We start from the raw sequence: 17,562 nt of genomic DNA, 5'->3' as shown, positions 1-17,562 counted from the left end.
AGGAGGACATAATCAAGTTGCCAGCTGAGAGGTCATTCAATATAAATTTTAATGATAGGTCATCTTGTGACTTCTGACATATAGTTAGAATGGAATTCAAGGAATTGAGTGTCATTGCTATATTAAACTCCTTCCAGTCCCACTGGTTAATGTCAGCCTAGAGAGACAATATTGTCTAGTGACTAGAAGCACAGGCTCTGTAGCCAGCTTACCTGGGCCCAGATCACAGCTCCACTGACTGACCTTGGGCAAGTGACTTTTCTGAGCATCAACCTCCTCATTGGTAAAAAGAAGGTACTAATGACACACACTTCGTAGGACTGTGGTGAGGATTTAATGTATCAACATCTAAAGTGCTTAGAGCAGTGCATTCTTGCCACATAGTAAACACTGTATAAATGTTAGCTGTTATTTTTGTGAACAAAGTTTCTCCATATTTTTATCTGTGAAAAAGAAAATAGGGATATAATTGATACTGAACCCTACTTCATTCTAGCAGTAAGTAATGTTTAACCATGGAGAGATGTATGACCTGCTGGAGAAGAGGGCAGCTAATCTCGTCTGTCTAATGAAGAGATGCAGAAATCCAATAAAATTTTTATTATTTAGTCAGTGGTTATGTCACATTTTATTTCCAGGACTTATGCCCCAGTTACTCACTCATGCTAACAAGTTATTTTCAGTCACCTCATTTCTTTTCTTCTCCTTTTCATGAGATGAAAGTTCTTTCTTGGTTATTCAATTCTACTGTCTTAGTACTCAGTCAATGTGTATAAATACCCAGCCTATACTATCTCTAATGTCAAATAATTTCTTCATAATTTTAGGTAAATGTATGTTTTGAGTCTTTATTACAAGTTCCGGATTTATTTTATGTCTGAGCTTCATTGGCAGAGAATAATTGAAACCTTATTTTCTTCCTTAATGCCTGGAAGATGTGGATTTGGTTTCCAAATGTGTGACTGGATGCTTGAAGTGAATCAGATGCAACTATTTTAAATAGGTATTCAAACAGTCTTAAAATAGCCCACAGTAGAGTCTGCATTCCTAATTCATGTCAGTAGTATATTATTTATTTCAATAGCTTTTGAACTATTCCTGTAGGTATATGGAAATTCCATCTCAATTTGTACTCAGACAATAGTAATAACCTCTAGCCTGTATTTTCTTCATTTCTCTTTGAATGTGTTGTACATGAATGTTTGAGAACATTAACATTCCATTATCTAAATGCAGTATACATTGGCTTCTGCTACTATATATTTTTGTTTTCAGTCCAAAGACTTCTAATTCACATGCAAGAGGAATTCAAACACTTAAAATGTTTCCAATATTTTTGTGAACTCTTTTTAATGTAATTTTAAAATTTTAAATAATTTTACTTTTAGAAAAGTTGCAAAAATATAATATAGAGAGTTCCTATGTATCCTTTACCCAATTTTCCTAACGTTAACATTAGTTATAACCATAGTATAATGATCAAAGTGGAGAAGTTAACATTACTATAATATAAATTTTAATCAAAATTTATAATATTTATATTTCAATGAATTGTGTACTATGTTTTTACAATGATAATCAGTTCAATATATGTGACATACAGCCTTGTGATCACAGGAAATTAAAAAATATTACAAGTAATTAATATACATATTTTTGTTGTAGAGAAGATATAATATAAAAGACTTGCAAGCATTAAGTATGTTCTGTTAGGCTGAGCTGTTCTTTGGATGAAATGGTATGGAAGAAGTGAAAACAAGGGTGAATGGGGAGATAACATCTGGGTGGGAGTCTAAGGGAGGCTTCTGAGGGAGCTGGGAATGTTCTGTGCTCAGTGGTGGTCACACAGGTGACCAAAATTCGTGATGCTCTGCATTTGGGACTTGGATACCTTTCTGTATATATATTACCTTCAGTAAAAAGTATAGTATTTTAAAAAGTGAGAAATTTACCGACAAAAAGTCACTTTTCTTTCACAGTACTTAAAAAATATACAGTGAGTAGTGAATCCTAATGTTATTTAAGTTCCCTTGAATATACCTAAAAGGAGAGTGTTACAGTTTTATTTAAAAGTAATATTTGCTGTTCATTGGATCCTTTGGAACAATTTAAATTTATGATGAAAAAATCTTGATAACTAAAAGGATACATTGTTTTCCAAAATTTGTATTGGGAGTACAAAGTGAAAAAGTTTGGAGACGACTAATATTGGATATCTGTAGGCGGATGAGTTGTTCTTCTTATCTTCTACTTCAGTATTTCAAATTCCTTAATGATAAGCATCATTGAGGGTACTTTTAAAATATATATATTCATGGATCTTAAAGTATATAACATATGTTATTATATTATATATTATTATATATAATATAGTAATGTAAAATATAAAAGGTATATTTAAAAAGCACCTTCTAGGTGCTTAATCTTTCTAGGTAAATATATACGTAGAAAGCTGTTTATTTTAGAAGCAATGAGGTGATTTAAATCTGAGAAGTTTGGAAATTACTGCTGTAGGCTAAATTAGTGTTACAGTGTGGTCTCTGAACCATCTGTACCAAAATCACCTGGGGTACATGTTTAAAATGCAGAATCTTAGACTTCATACCAGGATTTTGAGAGCTGAGACCCTGGAACATCCGTTTTTTGAAAAGAAACTATATAGGTGATTCTTATGTACACTAAAATTTGAGGCCGTCTGCTCTACATGTGAAGAAGACGATGTGTAAGAAAGAAATGATGATAATACCTAGATTTGGCAAAGCAACCTTTGGTTTTAGGAAATCATAGTAAAATTTTTGAACTGAGGAACAGCTAGAATTCATTTTTAATGGTTACAGCAAAGATTCTTAGATGATTTTTAAGTAGTGCAACAAACCACAGACTCATGAATCCAGTCAAGGCTAAATGAAGTGCCTGTTGGTAATTTGCTAGATTCCACTCCCTGATAGGTAGCAATTATTGCCCTAATTTTAAGGTGATCATTTCCTTGACAAAGTGATAGATTTGGGATATAATACTATCCTCAGTAACTGCTCTAAAACTGAGCTATGAACTCTGTAGCATGTGATGACACAGAAAAAGCTCTGAGTCATAGCTTACTGAAACGGAGATGCTTTTATGAATTTTAGGTCGTATGAACTAACCCGGAAGGACCGACTGTACAAAAATATCATTCGAATGCAGCATACACATGGATTCAAGGCTTTTCACATCCTCCCTCAGACCTTCCTGCTGCCGGCTGAGTACGCGGAATTCTGTAGTAAGTGCTTGACTCCTGATGCCCCATCCTCAGCAACTGAACTTGGGGAAGGTTTACTCCAGGGGCTGCCTCAAGTCCGGAACCAATCAGGGCTTTTCAAATCCTTTAAGAAGTTTTTTCTTTAGTAAAACAGCTGCAGAGGTAACTTCAAAATCATTTTTATTCTGAATGTGTGCTTGTATGTTTGCTCTTGGTAAGCTTGCCAGTAACATTTATGTAAGGAGACATTGGTGTCACATCAGTGTGCTCCTGTCTAATACAGAAAGTCTCTTCTTCATTGACAACAGTTAGTGCCCAGGTAAGGATGTGTATACTTCTGCATGTGAACTACGTATGCACCCTTTTTGGTGTCTCTTTTCCTGTTGCCATTTAAGGAATATTCCTGTCACCTCGATTTCTGAACTTGTGTGATATATGTTCTTTGGGCTACAAGTATCACAAATCTTTCGGTGTTAGAGTTTGGAGGTACCAGTCAGCCACATTCTCTCTTCTTGGTGTTCAGATTAATTAAAAACTACACATGGGAGCCAAATAGGCATGTGAATGTCAGCTGTATTGCTGGTAAAGCTAGATGGGGACACAAGGCCTGCATCCAAGTCTCAATGAGCTTTTTATTTCTTTTGTCTTGATGTGAGCTTACCTCCGCAGGTCCAAGCAGAGGAGATGGGCTATTTCCCCAGGCTTTCAGACCCTGCCTCAATAGGCTTAGTGCACAGAAGAGGCATGTGTACAGAGAAGGTGTGAGGCAGGCCTTTTGTGAGAGTCTAAATAGGAATAATAATAATAATAGCTAACGCTTAATGAACATTCCTTTCTATTAGGCCCTCTCCAAGGGACGCCTTTATTCTGAGGTAGGGACTGTTCTTCCCAGTTTTACAGATGAGGAAACTAAGGTCCAGAGAGGCTAATGCACCTGGAGTATTGCCTGATAGGCACTTAATAAATGTTCAGTAATATTTCCTATTTGGGTTATGTTGAGATGTATTGTTTCATAATAAAAGTGAAAAATTATGTAATTAACCAACATGATAGCATAAACATTTAAAAGTTGAAAGCATTCCTGTTATGAACTCCTGCTGGTGAATTCCTAATGAGAAATTAAAGTCCAGGATGATTCCCTATTAAACACTAAAGGAATATGAAGTTGAAAATTCTCTTTCTCCTCTCTGCTCTTATTCTATGGTTCTTCCCCACCCTTTGGAGGCAGGTTGAGGGCTGGAGATGTTCATTCAGAAGACTGCATCGAGTTAGAGTTCCTCCATCCATTCATGTCTGATGTGTCTTTCAGTACAATTGCTTCTTCATCATACTGTTCAAACTCTTACGTGTTCTACTTTTTAACAAAAATATATTCAAAAGGCTGATAGAATACATAGAATTAGCACAACTGCATCCTAGAACCACCATATTAGCTCCAGGGCAGTTTTTATAGACAAATGATGTTCTTCAGTCTCAAAACAAATCACTCATTGCCGTTACCACCCAAATACCACAGCAGGGACTTACTGTGCGGTGGAGGAGGGACCGGGGAAGACATGATAGTAGAGAGGAATCTTCTTGATTTCAATCCTGCCAGGATGCTAGTCATTCTTTGCCAGTTGTCCAGAGTCCATGATCTCCAAACTTATATCCACTGTTGAGAGATCAGCCTCAGAAAGTTGTGTTTCTGAGTTTACACATTAGGGGAGAAGCCTGCCTCTTCCTACCACTTCCTCTTTCAAAGAGACATTCCTCTTCTTCATAAAGTCTGTTTTAAGTTCTCTTTTCTTTTGCTATCCACCTAGCATAACTTGGAAATTCCCCTTTCTCCATGACTCTTGTGTTCTGACCCTCCAGGGCTTGCCTGAGTGTGGGCAGTAGGAGATTTCTGAGAAGGAAAGAGATGTGAACAGGCTGGCCTCTAGGAAAATAACTGTGAAATGAATTGGAGGGAGTAGGGGAAGAAACACAGTGGTTACTTTGAAGGTTACTGCCATAATGCAGGTAAGAAGTGCGGGTGGACTGAGCTAGGGAGCTGGAATGAAAGGAGGAGTGGAGAGAAGGGAAGAATAAACACGATTTACTAACTGACTGCAAGTAGGGAGGTGGGGGTCAAAGATCTGCAAAGCTGTGAGTCTGAGAAGCTGGAAGGATCATTAAGTCTAACTGGGGAGTATAGCCAGGAATGAGAAGGAAGAGTGTTGAAGGGCCAGAGGATGTCACATTTTGGACTGGTGTGGATTTGATGGGCCTGCAAGCTTCCATGTAGTGATATTTTGTAGGCAGTTGTAAGGGCAGTTTTGAGTTCTGGCCAGAGGTGTAGATTTTGGAAGTTGCAGATATGGAGGTGGATGTAATTAGCAGGGGAGAGGAAAGAGAAAGAGAGGAAGCACAGAGAAATCAGAGGGGAGAGAGAACTCAAAGACATGAGCAAGGGAATGAAGTCCCAGAGGAAGCGGGAGGATTCCCTTAAGAGCCCAAGTAGAAGGGTGAGCTTTGGGAAGGAGGTGGGCACATCTCTCCCCTAAAGGGAGGGAAGGCAGAAGGCTAAGTGATGACCCAGATACAATTTTAGATGGAGAGGAAAGCAGGTCAGTGAGTTTATGTTACAGATTCCCAGCCTTCTGGGTGAGGAGGGTGATGAGGACACGTACCAGGAATGAGGGGCCCAGGGCTGGGCCAGGGAGTTTGAGAGGGGCAGAGAGGCATGGGAATAGCCTGCGAAGGGCCTTTGAAAGGGTCCTGATAAAGACCAGACATGAGGATTGCCTGAAGACACTACTGATACCAGCAAAGGTGGAGCTCGTGAATTTGTAGCTTTTAGTTCTAATAAGAGAAAACCTGAAATCCATCTCTGTAGAGATCTAGTCCAGAGACCAGCCACTGCCTTAAGAGGTGTGAAAGCCTGGATGCTACCAAACTGGTGCCAGTAATTTGGGTGTGAGGCTTGGAATACACAGACAGATCTTGCTAGACTCCTTGTGCCACTGTTGCTGGTTGCAGTATGTAGTGGAATTGGAGGTCTGTGACCCTGAAGAACCTGAGTCTCTTGCCAGCTCCAGCCACTTATATCCCTCCTCCCCCCAACCCTGACCCCCTGCAGTGGACAGCTTTCTAAGCAGGAAGAAGGAAACAAGAAGGAAGATAGGGTGGTGCCAATACCAGAAAAGAAGAACTTTGTCCCCAAACCCCAGCAGATTTCTGTTTACATCTAATTGGCCAGAATTTTGTCCTCTGGCCATCTTTGTTGCAAGAGAGAAATAATTCTAAGGAATAAGCAAAACTTTGATGTCAGCCGGTTAATAGCAGATGACTGGATTTCAAAGCAATCAGTAAATTTATAGGATCATAATACTAGAATTAAGAGAGATCTCAGGAGTTCAGGCTAAACCCCTCATTTTGAAGATGAGACTGGATAAGTTAAGCAGATTGCCCATGGTAAAAACCAGAATTAGAACTCAGATCATTATACTCCTAATTCAGTGCTCTTTCCATTAGATTGGACAAGCTGCCACCACAGGACCTGGAAGGCACAAGAAAGAATTACGGACATCTTCATCATCCTAACAGGCTACTGAGCTCTTTGCCCTGCCTCTACCTCTAGTTTTTCTTGCTTCCTACCCACATTTTTAGAACCTATGAAAGAAATCAGTCCTTGTGCTGCAGTATAACAAATCAAGGAGAAAAGCCTAGCATCAAAGACAAATTTCTGATACTTAGAATTTCAAGATCATGATAAAAGTGAAACACCAGAAGAAGCAGAAACTTCTGATAAAGCTAGCTCACAAAGTAGGATTTATTAAATGTGTTAGATGGCAAAAGTTGCATTTAGCCAGATTTTCCCTGTTCTAAAAATGAGCATTTTCTGTATCTGCTTGTCACTGCAGACAGGTCTGGCCATTTTCTCTGGCCTTCCTGGAGCACCTGCACTTCCTCTTTGTGAGCTCAGTGTGTCTGTAATTACTTGCTCAGTGTCTACCTTTCTGCTAGTCTGATCTCCGTGAGGGCAGGGAGTGTCTCGTTCACTACTACGTGCCCCACACTAGCAAGCTGCTTGACACGGGTTAGGTACTTAGAATATTGAATGAATGAAGTTTTAAAATTGTTGAATTTTTTTTTGTTTTCTTTTATTATCCATAGCATCTTTTGTGCTCAGTCTGTCATACTCTTAGAATTTGGAGAAAATGGAAAAATATATAAAGTGTATACGTATACATATATTCAATGGCTTCACTTCGTAGAGATTTAATTTGTCTTACATAACTGTCAATATGCCATCTATAGCAGGATTTTAAAATTATGTAAATTTTATTTTTTGAAAGGTAGTATAGTCCCATGGTACAAAAACAAAACAAAACAATAATCAGTGAAAAGCTTTTCTCCTCTTTCCCTCAGTCATCCAGAGGTGATCATGTTACTAGTATATTTACATATCCTTCTAGAGATATTCTCTCTACTTGTATAACTTGAGTGTGTCTGTGAACAGATGGGAGCGTACAATACACATTTCCCTGAACTTTACTTTTTTTTTTTTCACTCAACAGCCTGTCTTTGAACTCATTCCCTCTCTGTTCATGAATAGTGTGTCTCATTTTGTGTGTCTGCTTACTATTCCGTTATGTAGGGCAAGTGTCTGCAAACTACAACCCTGTGTCAGATCCAGTCCTCTGCTTTTTTATGTATATCCCATGGGCTAAAAATGGTTTTTACATTTTTAAATGGTTGAACAAAAATCCAGAGAAGAATAAAATTTTCATGGCATGTGGAAATCATACAAATTTCCGTGCCCATAAATCAAGTTTTTGAGGGGCACAGCCGTGTCCCTTCATTTACATATTGTTTATGGTATCTTTCAAGCTACCACGGCAGAGTCGAATAGTTACAACAGAGATTGCATGGCATGCAAAGCCTAAGCTATTTATTATCTGGCTTTTTACCAAAAAAAAGTTTCCCGCCCCCTCATATAGGTACAATATAGTGTATTAATTAATTTATGGATGCCTTTTGCTGTTACGATGCAGCATTGAATAATCTTATACAAAGAACCTTCCACATGTATGTAAGTAGGATTAGAGAGTACATTTCCAGAAGTGCAGTTGCTCACAGAGTTTTAAATCCTGTGTGGTACATCACATTTTTTCTAATTCTGTTAGGCTGCATCAAGGGAAAAAGCTGGGAAGGATGGGGGGGAGATCTTCTTTTTCTCCTAGAGAACGGTTTGTGGCACTGACCAAGTCAGGTTCCTGCAGTGAGGCCTTGGAGAGACAGTTTGGCTCCAATCAGAAGGAGAGTCCCTTGTCCCTGTTTCTCTCCCATGTCCTCTGACCTTCCCTAAGTGGAGGGTGGAGCCATCTGTGAGCCTCTGGGCTCCTTGTGTGGGTTGTGTGGTTTCTCTTTCTATGATCCAAAGGAATTTGAAGTGTAACCCTGAATCTGGGAAAGGAACAAGAGTAAAGGGCACCTTTTAACTACATGCAAATTATTGTCCTACCTTTCCACTCACACATTGTTTGATTTAAGGCAATTTTTTCTTACAACCTTAGAGAAATTGCTTAAGGAAAATTATCATATTAGGGGATCTGACTTTTGACTCGCATTGTCACTGTCTGCAGTGTGAGCCTCTGGAGGTTCTTCAGTTAATAGAGGCTAGAATCTCAAAAGATTCATGGAGGTTGTTTGTGTCAGCAAGAGACTAATACCCAGATATTTGCCCTACTGTGTTTTTATTCTCTCATTCAAGAGGGGAAATGGTGGAAGAAATACATTATATAATTTTGCTTTCTCTTCCTTCCTCCTCTTTCCTCTGTCTTTGTCTTTCTCTCTCTCTTTCTGTTTTCATTTTTTAGTACAGAAATACAGGTTATTTTAGCTGCTGTCCTCCACTTAGAAATTTGGAAAATTCTTTGGGTACCTGCCTAGATAACTGTTGTTGAAGTTTGAGGTAATAAACTCATGCCCTTTCTCTCTCTTTTTTTCTTTCTCCTTTTTTCTCTCTCAATGTTTTGAGCAGATTCATATTCAAAGGACCGGGGACCTTGGATAGTAAAACCAGTGGCCTCTTCTAGAGGGCGAGGCGTCTACCTGATCAACAATGTAAGTATGCAGCGGGCGGCATAGGGCTTCTCTCTGTGTTAGTTCTTCCCTGCTTCACCCTTTGTCTTAGCTTCTAAATCTGCATTCAGAAGTGTGATTTGAGGGTAGGTATGAGTCTACTGTTCACCTTACTGGCAGTAACCTCCTCCCATGCCATTCTATGTTATTCTATGGCTAATAAATCACTTGATCAAATTTTGGGGGAGGGCAGCCTTTGGTATCAGCAGAAAAGAGGTATTTTTTCTGCTTTCAGTGTTCTGTCTTGTTAATTACTTAACACTGAGCATTAAGTGGTAGCACACATATTTCGTTCCTGTTGTGAGCAGACACATGACTCAAGGTCATCAAGGAAGTTGACCTTAATTGGGAATGGCATCCTTGCTGCTGTGTCTGCTCCTTCCACTCTTCTTTCTTCTTCTTCCTCCTCATCCTCTTCTTTTTTCAGCAGTCATCAGTATGACTTCTTGATTCTTTGCAAAATCCTCATTCAAGTTGTTTTTCAGTTGAATACATATACAGAGTAAAAAAAAATAAAATCCCAACCCCAGTCTCACTCGCTAGACTTAAAACAGTGGATAGTAACCTAGTGTAGCTGATTGATGTTTCTTCTTTTCTCAGCTTCACATTTTATTTCATAATTCTCAGTTTGATATTTTCTGCACTCATATCATCTCCTATCCCCCCTTCACATTCCTTCACATTCCTTTTCTAAGTTTGATTACTTTTTATTTTCATATGTAAAGGTTTATAATTTTATACTCTTCAGTAATTATAATTCAGTTTCTCTGTTTTATTTGCAAGTTAAATAAAAATTTAAACTCAATAGAAACTTTACAGATGGGAATTCTGAAATTGAACCAGTGTTTCAGTCTGGGTCTTTTTTCATTTTTCTTCTTTGACATTCAGTTGTCCCTTTAAACATAGAAGCTAGTGTTTTTCTTTAGTTCAGGGAAAATCACCCATTTTTGGTCTCTGGAACTCCTTTTTGAAACACTCTTGGTCTTTTCTTCATGTCAACTTCTCTCTCATTTTAAATTCTCTGTCTTTTCCCATCTTTATCTTCTGAATCACCAGTTTGAGCTTTATCCATTTTGTTATTCTGGCTATCAGAATTTATAGAAGCTCTTATTTTCTGATTTGCCTTTTTATTTATTTTTTGGTACCAGCCTGTTGTTGCTTGATGGATGCCATTTGCCTGCTGGTTTTTCTGAGGAAATGAATTGAAAGCTTTTTAAAGTTCTCTTCTGTTTCATGAGTTTTCTTGGGATCATCTTTTCTCTTCCACGTTTGGGTTTTCTCACTCTCCATGACCTTAGGTGTTGAGTCATCCCTGTGAACAAAAGACCTGACTGACTGAAATTGACAGCTGGCCTGGGTTCCTCTAGTGCTGTGTGGGACTGATTCCCTGATAGCTTCTCCCGGGACAGGAGACTGGCTGTGAGCTTTGTGCGAGGGCACAGCATGTTGACCGTCAGGCCGCACCTTAGGTGTTAGTGAGGAGCACGCCTCTGCCTTCCCTGTTGCCAAAACAGGGCAGGCCTCATTGTGAGTGTAGAGGAAGACTTTGGTGACTTCCCTTTGGGGCAGCGCTGCCTTTCTTCTCTTTCCCTCTTTGTGCCTTGTAGGAATACAGTGGCTTCAAGTTCCACTCTTCTGTCAGATCCCTGCACGTAAGCAAGGTGTCCTGGAGTCATCCTTAGGTTGTGTCCGGAGGGAGGAGCTTTGGTTGTTGGAGAAGGCCCACCGGCCTCACCATTTTGCATGCTGTTTGTTTATTAATTATCTTCTTGTCCCCTGGCTCACTCCTGCTCCTCGTGTTCGTTCATTGCCAGCTTAGAACTCCTCAGAGACCTCCTTGGGAAGACCGCTCTCAGCTCTGATATTTTGGGCTGGGGCTTCCTCTGCTCTGTTTTCTTAACCTGTTCCCATCTACTGTCTATTGTTCAGGGTTTCCTTAAACCTCTGGTCTTTTGTTGGCTCCTTTAACTGTTTTCTAGCCTTGTTATCATTTCATTCTTTTTTTTGGTGGGGGGGAGTAATTAGGTTTGTTTGTTTGTTTGTTTGTTTATTTTTAGAGGCAGTACTGGGGATTGAACCCAGGACCCTGTGCATACCAGGCATGTGCTCTACCACTTGAGCTATACCTTCTCCCCATTTAATTCTTTTAAAGTATCTTCTCTGTCCTAGCAGTGGGACCCGGAAAAGGTAGAGTAGGGGTAGATGTGTCATATATGGGGTCATGTGGTCTGAGCTATTTCTTGTATGTGCAGAAATGAACTTTCTGAGGGGTCTTTCACATTGGAAAATCCTTAAATTCAGTCTGGACTAAAAACTGTGCAGTAAACACTGATCGCCAGATCTTTTGTGCAGAAGAAACCCAGGATCTGGTTATGATACAGTAACCACCCCAGGCCCAGGCTGCAAGTCCCGTTACCTGGCCCTGCATCACTCTGGAGACCTCTTACCCTGGCTCTCTTGGGACAGGAGGCCTCGGTCACATGCCTGTGTTCTGACCTTGGCCTGAAGGCTCCTGTCCAACAGCTTTTCCTTCAGCTCCATGCCAGGAGCGCCAGTGTTGTTTGAGTCTCATAGATGACACTCGTTTGGGTTTGGATTTTAGCTGCCAAATGGAATTGCTATTGAAAGTCAACTGTGGTGCAAGTTTGCTTTTTATTTTCTTAGACATGAGTCAAAAAGAATAGGATCATTCCCAGCTCATCTGGGACTTTTTTTTTCTCTTGGAACGCTCTTTTGCCCCAGTGATTTGTTATTTTAAAACCAACATCATAAAGAATAGAAAAGTTAAACTTCCCTTGGTGGGGCTGAGAACCCCGTGCCCCAACTCTTCCCTGGATGCTGTGTCTCATAAAGGGGGTGACAAGTCTTGAGAGAATGCGTTTGGCAGGCCCTCCTTCTCCCTCCCACCTCTCCCTGGGCTGACTCCCTCGAGACCCCCTGCATAGATCAAAGTACTTGGCAGGACCCTCTGCCTGCCCCCTCCCCCTCAGCAAAGCTTTGGAATGAGTCTGAATCTTTGAGGTATTTGGTGGAGGTGCCAGACAGGAGCCTGGGAGGATGCCAGCAGGCACCAGGGAGCTGGCACCACGCGGACATAATGGGAAAATACTCCCATTTCACTCCCAAACTGGAATTTTATCACCTTTTACCCAGACCTACAAACCATGTAGTTAATACTCTTCTCTCTCTCCTTACACACAAGGCCTAACCAGCCCCTCTTTTCCATACCTGGATCCTTTCCCATGGAATATGTGACCCATTAGCCAACGGGATGAAGTAACTCTTTCCAAGGCTGCTGCCTGCTTTCCTTTTAGATTTGGAGGAGGGAGAGGGAGTGCTCAGGCGGAGGGTCTGAGCAGAGCTGACACGAGTGGGTAAGGGGGGTGCTGGGGACAGGGGCGGAGTTAGGTGTGAGGACCAAATAAAAACATCTTTCCCTGTCTTCCTGCTGGAATGAGAAGGGCCTCTTATTAAAAATTCCTTGTAACCTTTTGGAAAATATCTGCAAATAGCAACTTGTACCATTACGAGGACAGGATGAAGGATAGAAAAAGCCTGACTTTTATGTACTACTGAGGAGAGGAGCGTGAGCCCCTACGGTTGGAAGCGTCTTGGCTGATTGGCGAACGTGTTCTCTTAATGATGCGCTCTTTAACTCTGGAAATACAGCATAAAGGACAGAGTTGTGTTTGCTCCAGCTCCTTCAGTAACCATGACTAAATGCCATATTTTCCCAATTTAGTGTATTCAAATTGAGGGGAAAGATCTGGTGTTTTCTGATTAAGGTATGAATTTGATTAGGAAAATCAAATTCAGTCATCCTTGTCTCACACATCTTCCATGGTGAATAGAATATTAATCTTTTCTCTGAGATTTTGAACTATTAGGAGAGTGTTTAGGGCACTGCCTCTGCTCACTCCTGTATTCGGGAAGATAATTTTGTGCAGCCCTCCTATTTCTGTTTGTCTCTATGTTATCTTACGTGCTTTCCAGTTTTTCTCACTGTTCAACAAATAATTAAGGGAGTTCCTGTTGCGTGCTAGGTGCTGCCACCCCTTAAAACCTTTTGAAGAAGAGGGTTCGTCTCCTAATTCTTTTGTATCTTCATTATAACCCAGTGTGCTGTTCTGAGCAGGATGGCACGTGACCCGCCGTGATGAATGCTGTCGAGTTATGGACCTTAGTAAACAGAACCACATAGATACTCTTGAGTTTGCAATAATAATAACGTATTTGTTGAGCGTTTACTGTGTGCCTACCACTGCACCTTCCAAATATAATCTCATTTAGTCTTTATAAGAACCCTAAGAGGTAGATACTATTCTTTCCTTAGTAAGTGAAGATTTCAACTCAGGTCTTGCTGATTCTAGAGCCTGCATTCTTAACCACTGCACCATTCTACCATACAATAACTTAACAGATATCATGAGCTTTAATCTTAACGTCAAATTAGAAAAAATGGGTTTCCAGCTTTCCCAGCAATTCAGATTCTTGCTTTAGCATACTTTGGAGGGCAATTTGAGCTTAGAACTGACATCATTTAAAATGAGTTAATTTGGAATGATTGAAAAGGAAACAGGCTTGAAGATATCAAAAAGGTTTTATGAGTTGCTCATCATTATTACAGTATGCAAAAAAACTGAACCCAAATCGTTCTCTTCTTCTGTGAGCTTACAATTTAATTCCTAAGCAGATAGAAATGAGAGGTAAAGACCACTGAACACATATTAAAGTTACCTAAATAATGTAAGAGATTATGTTATGCAAAACTCAAAGGACAAATGTATTTGATGAGAAAAGGAAGAGAGGACACGGGCGTGGACATTAGGTGTGTCATGGATTGAAGGTCATTAACAGTGGATTCTCTGGATCCCAGGACAATTGGGTGGTCTCTTGTAGCCTGTAGGTGTTACTCAGTAGAGAAAGAGCTGCAGTTGTTTGATTTTAGGTTTGGAACACCGCCTGCAGCTTGCTGCTGTGTACTGTGATTGCATCAGTTCTTACAGACTAAGCTGACTCAAAATAGAAATAGTATGTGTAAGAAACTGATCGAGAAATGTAAGGGAGTCAGGAGATGGTGTGGGTGACCAGGTCCATGAGTGTGAATCAGTAGTGACGTTGTGGTGTCCACATGATGCATAGAGATGGCATGTGAAACTCGTGTTGTGGGTTTGAGATAGCAGCAGTGGGAAATGAGAGGGGAGTCTCATTATCTTGACTCTGGAATTGCTCATCATGATTGTGTATGATGTTATGGGTCACAAAATTATCCTTATTTTATGATAACTGTAGTACTTGGGATAGCAAATGCATTATTATAAAGGCAAACTTTTGAATTTGGGGTCCATTTTTTAGATCAGAACTTCGGAGAAAGCTGTGAATATTGCTTAAGAATTACACTTCTAGGGCAGACTGCCTGGGTTCAAACGCTACTCTGTCACTTATTAGCTGTGTGCCTTTGAGCAGATTCCTAACCCTCTCTGATTCTTCCCTCGTCTGTCATATTGGACAGTGATATACCTACCTTGTGGGGTTGAACGAGGATGAAATGAAATAATACTTGTGAAGGATTAGAACAGCACTTGGCATATAGCAAATGTTTGGTATTAATTGATACAATTTTTTTTCCTGCAAATGTTGATAGTTATTTCTGTTGCTGCTACTGTAGTTATTGTCATCACGGTTATCATTGTGGCCATTTCCTCTTTGCAGTCCTTTTGTCCTATATGGATTATGGTGATTGACAGCTGATTTTTCTGTCTTTATCTCACTTAGAGATATTCTGTTCCAGATATTTTCATTTTACTGTTTACTTAATCAAGAATCCACAATAATATCGTGCTTCCCACCATGTTCAGTCTAGATTCCTCTTGCCAGAGGTTCAGATCCTTTGCCAGTGGGATATTCCCTCCTCATTGTCTAACCAGACTTTTCATTATTTCCCAGGTCAGTCTTTTAGCCCCAGGTCAGTGAATCTGGCCACTCTCTTTTCTCCTGGACTTTGCACCTGCTGTCTTTCCATGCCGGCCTCCTTGCCTTTCCCCTTGTGCATGATAGCTTTCAGCACTCCCTCCTGAACCTCCTCTTCCAGGACAAGCCTTCCATGACTGGTCCCACCACACTGGTCTGCACTTCATTCTGCAACCTCACGTCTTGTATTTGTAGGGATGCTGCTTTGTGTTCTTTTAGATGATATATTTTGCTGTCCCTCTACCTAAATGTCACACTCTTGGGATTAGAGGTTAGGCTCTGTGAGGGCAGGGATTGTATCTCTTCATGACTGTATCCTCGGTGCCTTCTACAGTATCCAGCAATACTCATCATTACTTATTGTGTAGACAACTCTTTTTGCATTCAAAAAAATCTTCAAGAGATCTAGTTCGGTCTTTGCATTCAATGGCATAGAAAGCACTATTGAGTGAATCAGTGAAACATCCGTCCCATTTCACAGGGGAGATGTCAGGATCCATTGTGGAAAGATCTGTAAGTTCTTTGAGCAACTTGATGAAAGCCTTCATGTAAAAATAATGGTAATAGCAGAGAGGGTATAGCTTAGAGGTAGAGTGCACGCTTAGCAGTGTGCACAAAGTCCTGGTTCAATCCCCAGTACCTCCATTAAAAAGATAAGTAAGTAAGTAAATAAATAAATAAGTAATAAACCTAATCTCCACCCTCCACAAAAGAATAGAATAATGGCAGTATTTTAAAATTTCCAACATGCTTTACATTGGGAGGAAGTAAGTTTCTTTGTTAACTGAAGTTCAATTGATTTACACTGTTGTGTGATTCAGTTATACATTTTTATGTATATATGTATCTTTTCTTTTCCATTATAGGTTACTGCAAGATATTGAATGTAGTTCCCTGTGCTCTACAGTAGGAGTTTGTTGTTTATTTTATATATAGTAGTTTGTATCTGCTAATCCCAAACTCTTAATTTATCCCCTCCTCTTCCACTTTGGTAACCATAAGTTTGTTTTCTATGTCTGTGAGTCTCTTTCTGTTTTGTAAATAAATTCATTTGTATCTTTTTTTTTCCTCTTAGATTCCACATATAAGTGATATCATAATATTTGTCTTTGTCTGACTTACTTCACTTAGTATGGTAATCTCTAGGTCCATTTGTGTTGCTGCAGATGGCATTATTCTATTCTTTTTATGGCTGAATAGTATTCCATTGTGTATATATTTATATATATAAATACATATACCACATCTTCTTTTTCCAGCCATCTGTTGATGGACATTTAGGTTGCTTCCTTGTCTTGGCTATTGTAAATAGTGCTACTGTGAACATTGGGGTTCATGTATCTTTTTGAATTAAGAGTTTTCTCTGGGTGTATGGCCAGGAGTGAGATTGCTGGATCATATGGTAACTCTGTTTTTAGGTTTTTAAGGAATCTTCATACTGTTTTCCATAGTGGCTGCACCAAATTACATTCCCACCAACAATGCAGGAGAGTTCCCTTGAGAAAGCAAGTTTTTATTTATTTTTTAAGTAGCTTTTATTTTCTGGGCGTGTAAATACTTAATATCATGTATATAAATCTTTGAAGCTGTTTAGGCTCTATTTATTATGTGAGAGGGGCTGTGTAAGTTTCTTTTTTCCCTATTATAACTGGATACCCACGGTGTTTATGAAAGTGGTGTGTTATATGACCAATTACTATGTGGAGAGTTGAAGGAAAGCTTTTCTTACAGTTAGTTTTCCACATTATTGTTTCTAAAAGGTTAAGAACTTTGCTTCCTTATTATAAGTGAAGATTCCTTTGCATTTCTACCCTTTCACTTTTTTCTCTTTACTCAATAGCCAAACCAGATTTCTCTGGAGGAGAACATCCTGGTCTCCCGTTACATTAACAACCCCCTGCTCATAGACGGTGAGTTGTCATTAGGTCCTTCACTGGATGGGGCCTGATCTTACTGAATTTTTCTTTTTTTAAACATTTTTATAGTCTTCTCTAGTAAGTCTTAATTAAGCTAGTGTGAAATTCTTGGCGACTGTGACTCCAGAGATAAGGCTGGTTCCTTACCTAGATCATAGGATTATTTTGAAGATGATCAAAAAGAGAGTGCTTTATAGGTTATATGATAATAAATGTGCATGCAAGCTGTACTATATCTATATATATATATATATATATATATATATATATATATATATATTCTCTCTCTTGTTAGGTATGTATATATGTATAGTAGAATTATTGTTT

General features: G+C 39.6%; 1 protein-coding gene across 4 annotated transcripts in view; it reads left to right on the top strand.

Moving 5' to 3' along the window:
* TTLL5 (tubulin tyrosine ligase like 5) overlaps positions 1-17,562 on the top strand; it is a 254,922-nt gene that overhangs the window by 17,299 nt on the left and 220,061 nt on the right. For all 4 annotated transcript variants that reach the window (XM_010963151.3, XM_045523209.2, XM_010963129.3 and 1 more), the window contains exons 6-8: positions 3,129-3,259; positions 9,249-9,331; positions 17,160-17,229. In XM_010963151.3, coding sequence (XP_010961453.2) covers positions 3,129-3,259; positions 9,249-9,331; positions 17,160-17,229 — 284 coding nt within the window. The remainder of the gene's footprint in view (positions 1-3,128; positions 3,260-9,248; positions 9,332-17,159; positions 17,230-17,562) is intronic.

Source organism: Camelus bactrianus, chromosome 6 (genome assembly GCF_048773025.1).
Source record: "Camelus bactrianus isolate YW-2024 breed Bactrian camel chromosome 6, ASM4877302v1, whole genome shotgun sequence".
Lineage (NCBI taxonomy): Eukaryota > Metazoa > Chordata > Mammalia > Artiodactyla > Camelidae > Camelus > Camelus bactrianus.
Note: the sequence above shows the minus strand (reverse complement) of the source record. Positions and strands in the feature narration are given on the sequence as shown.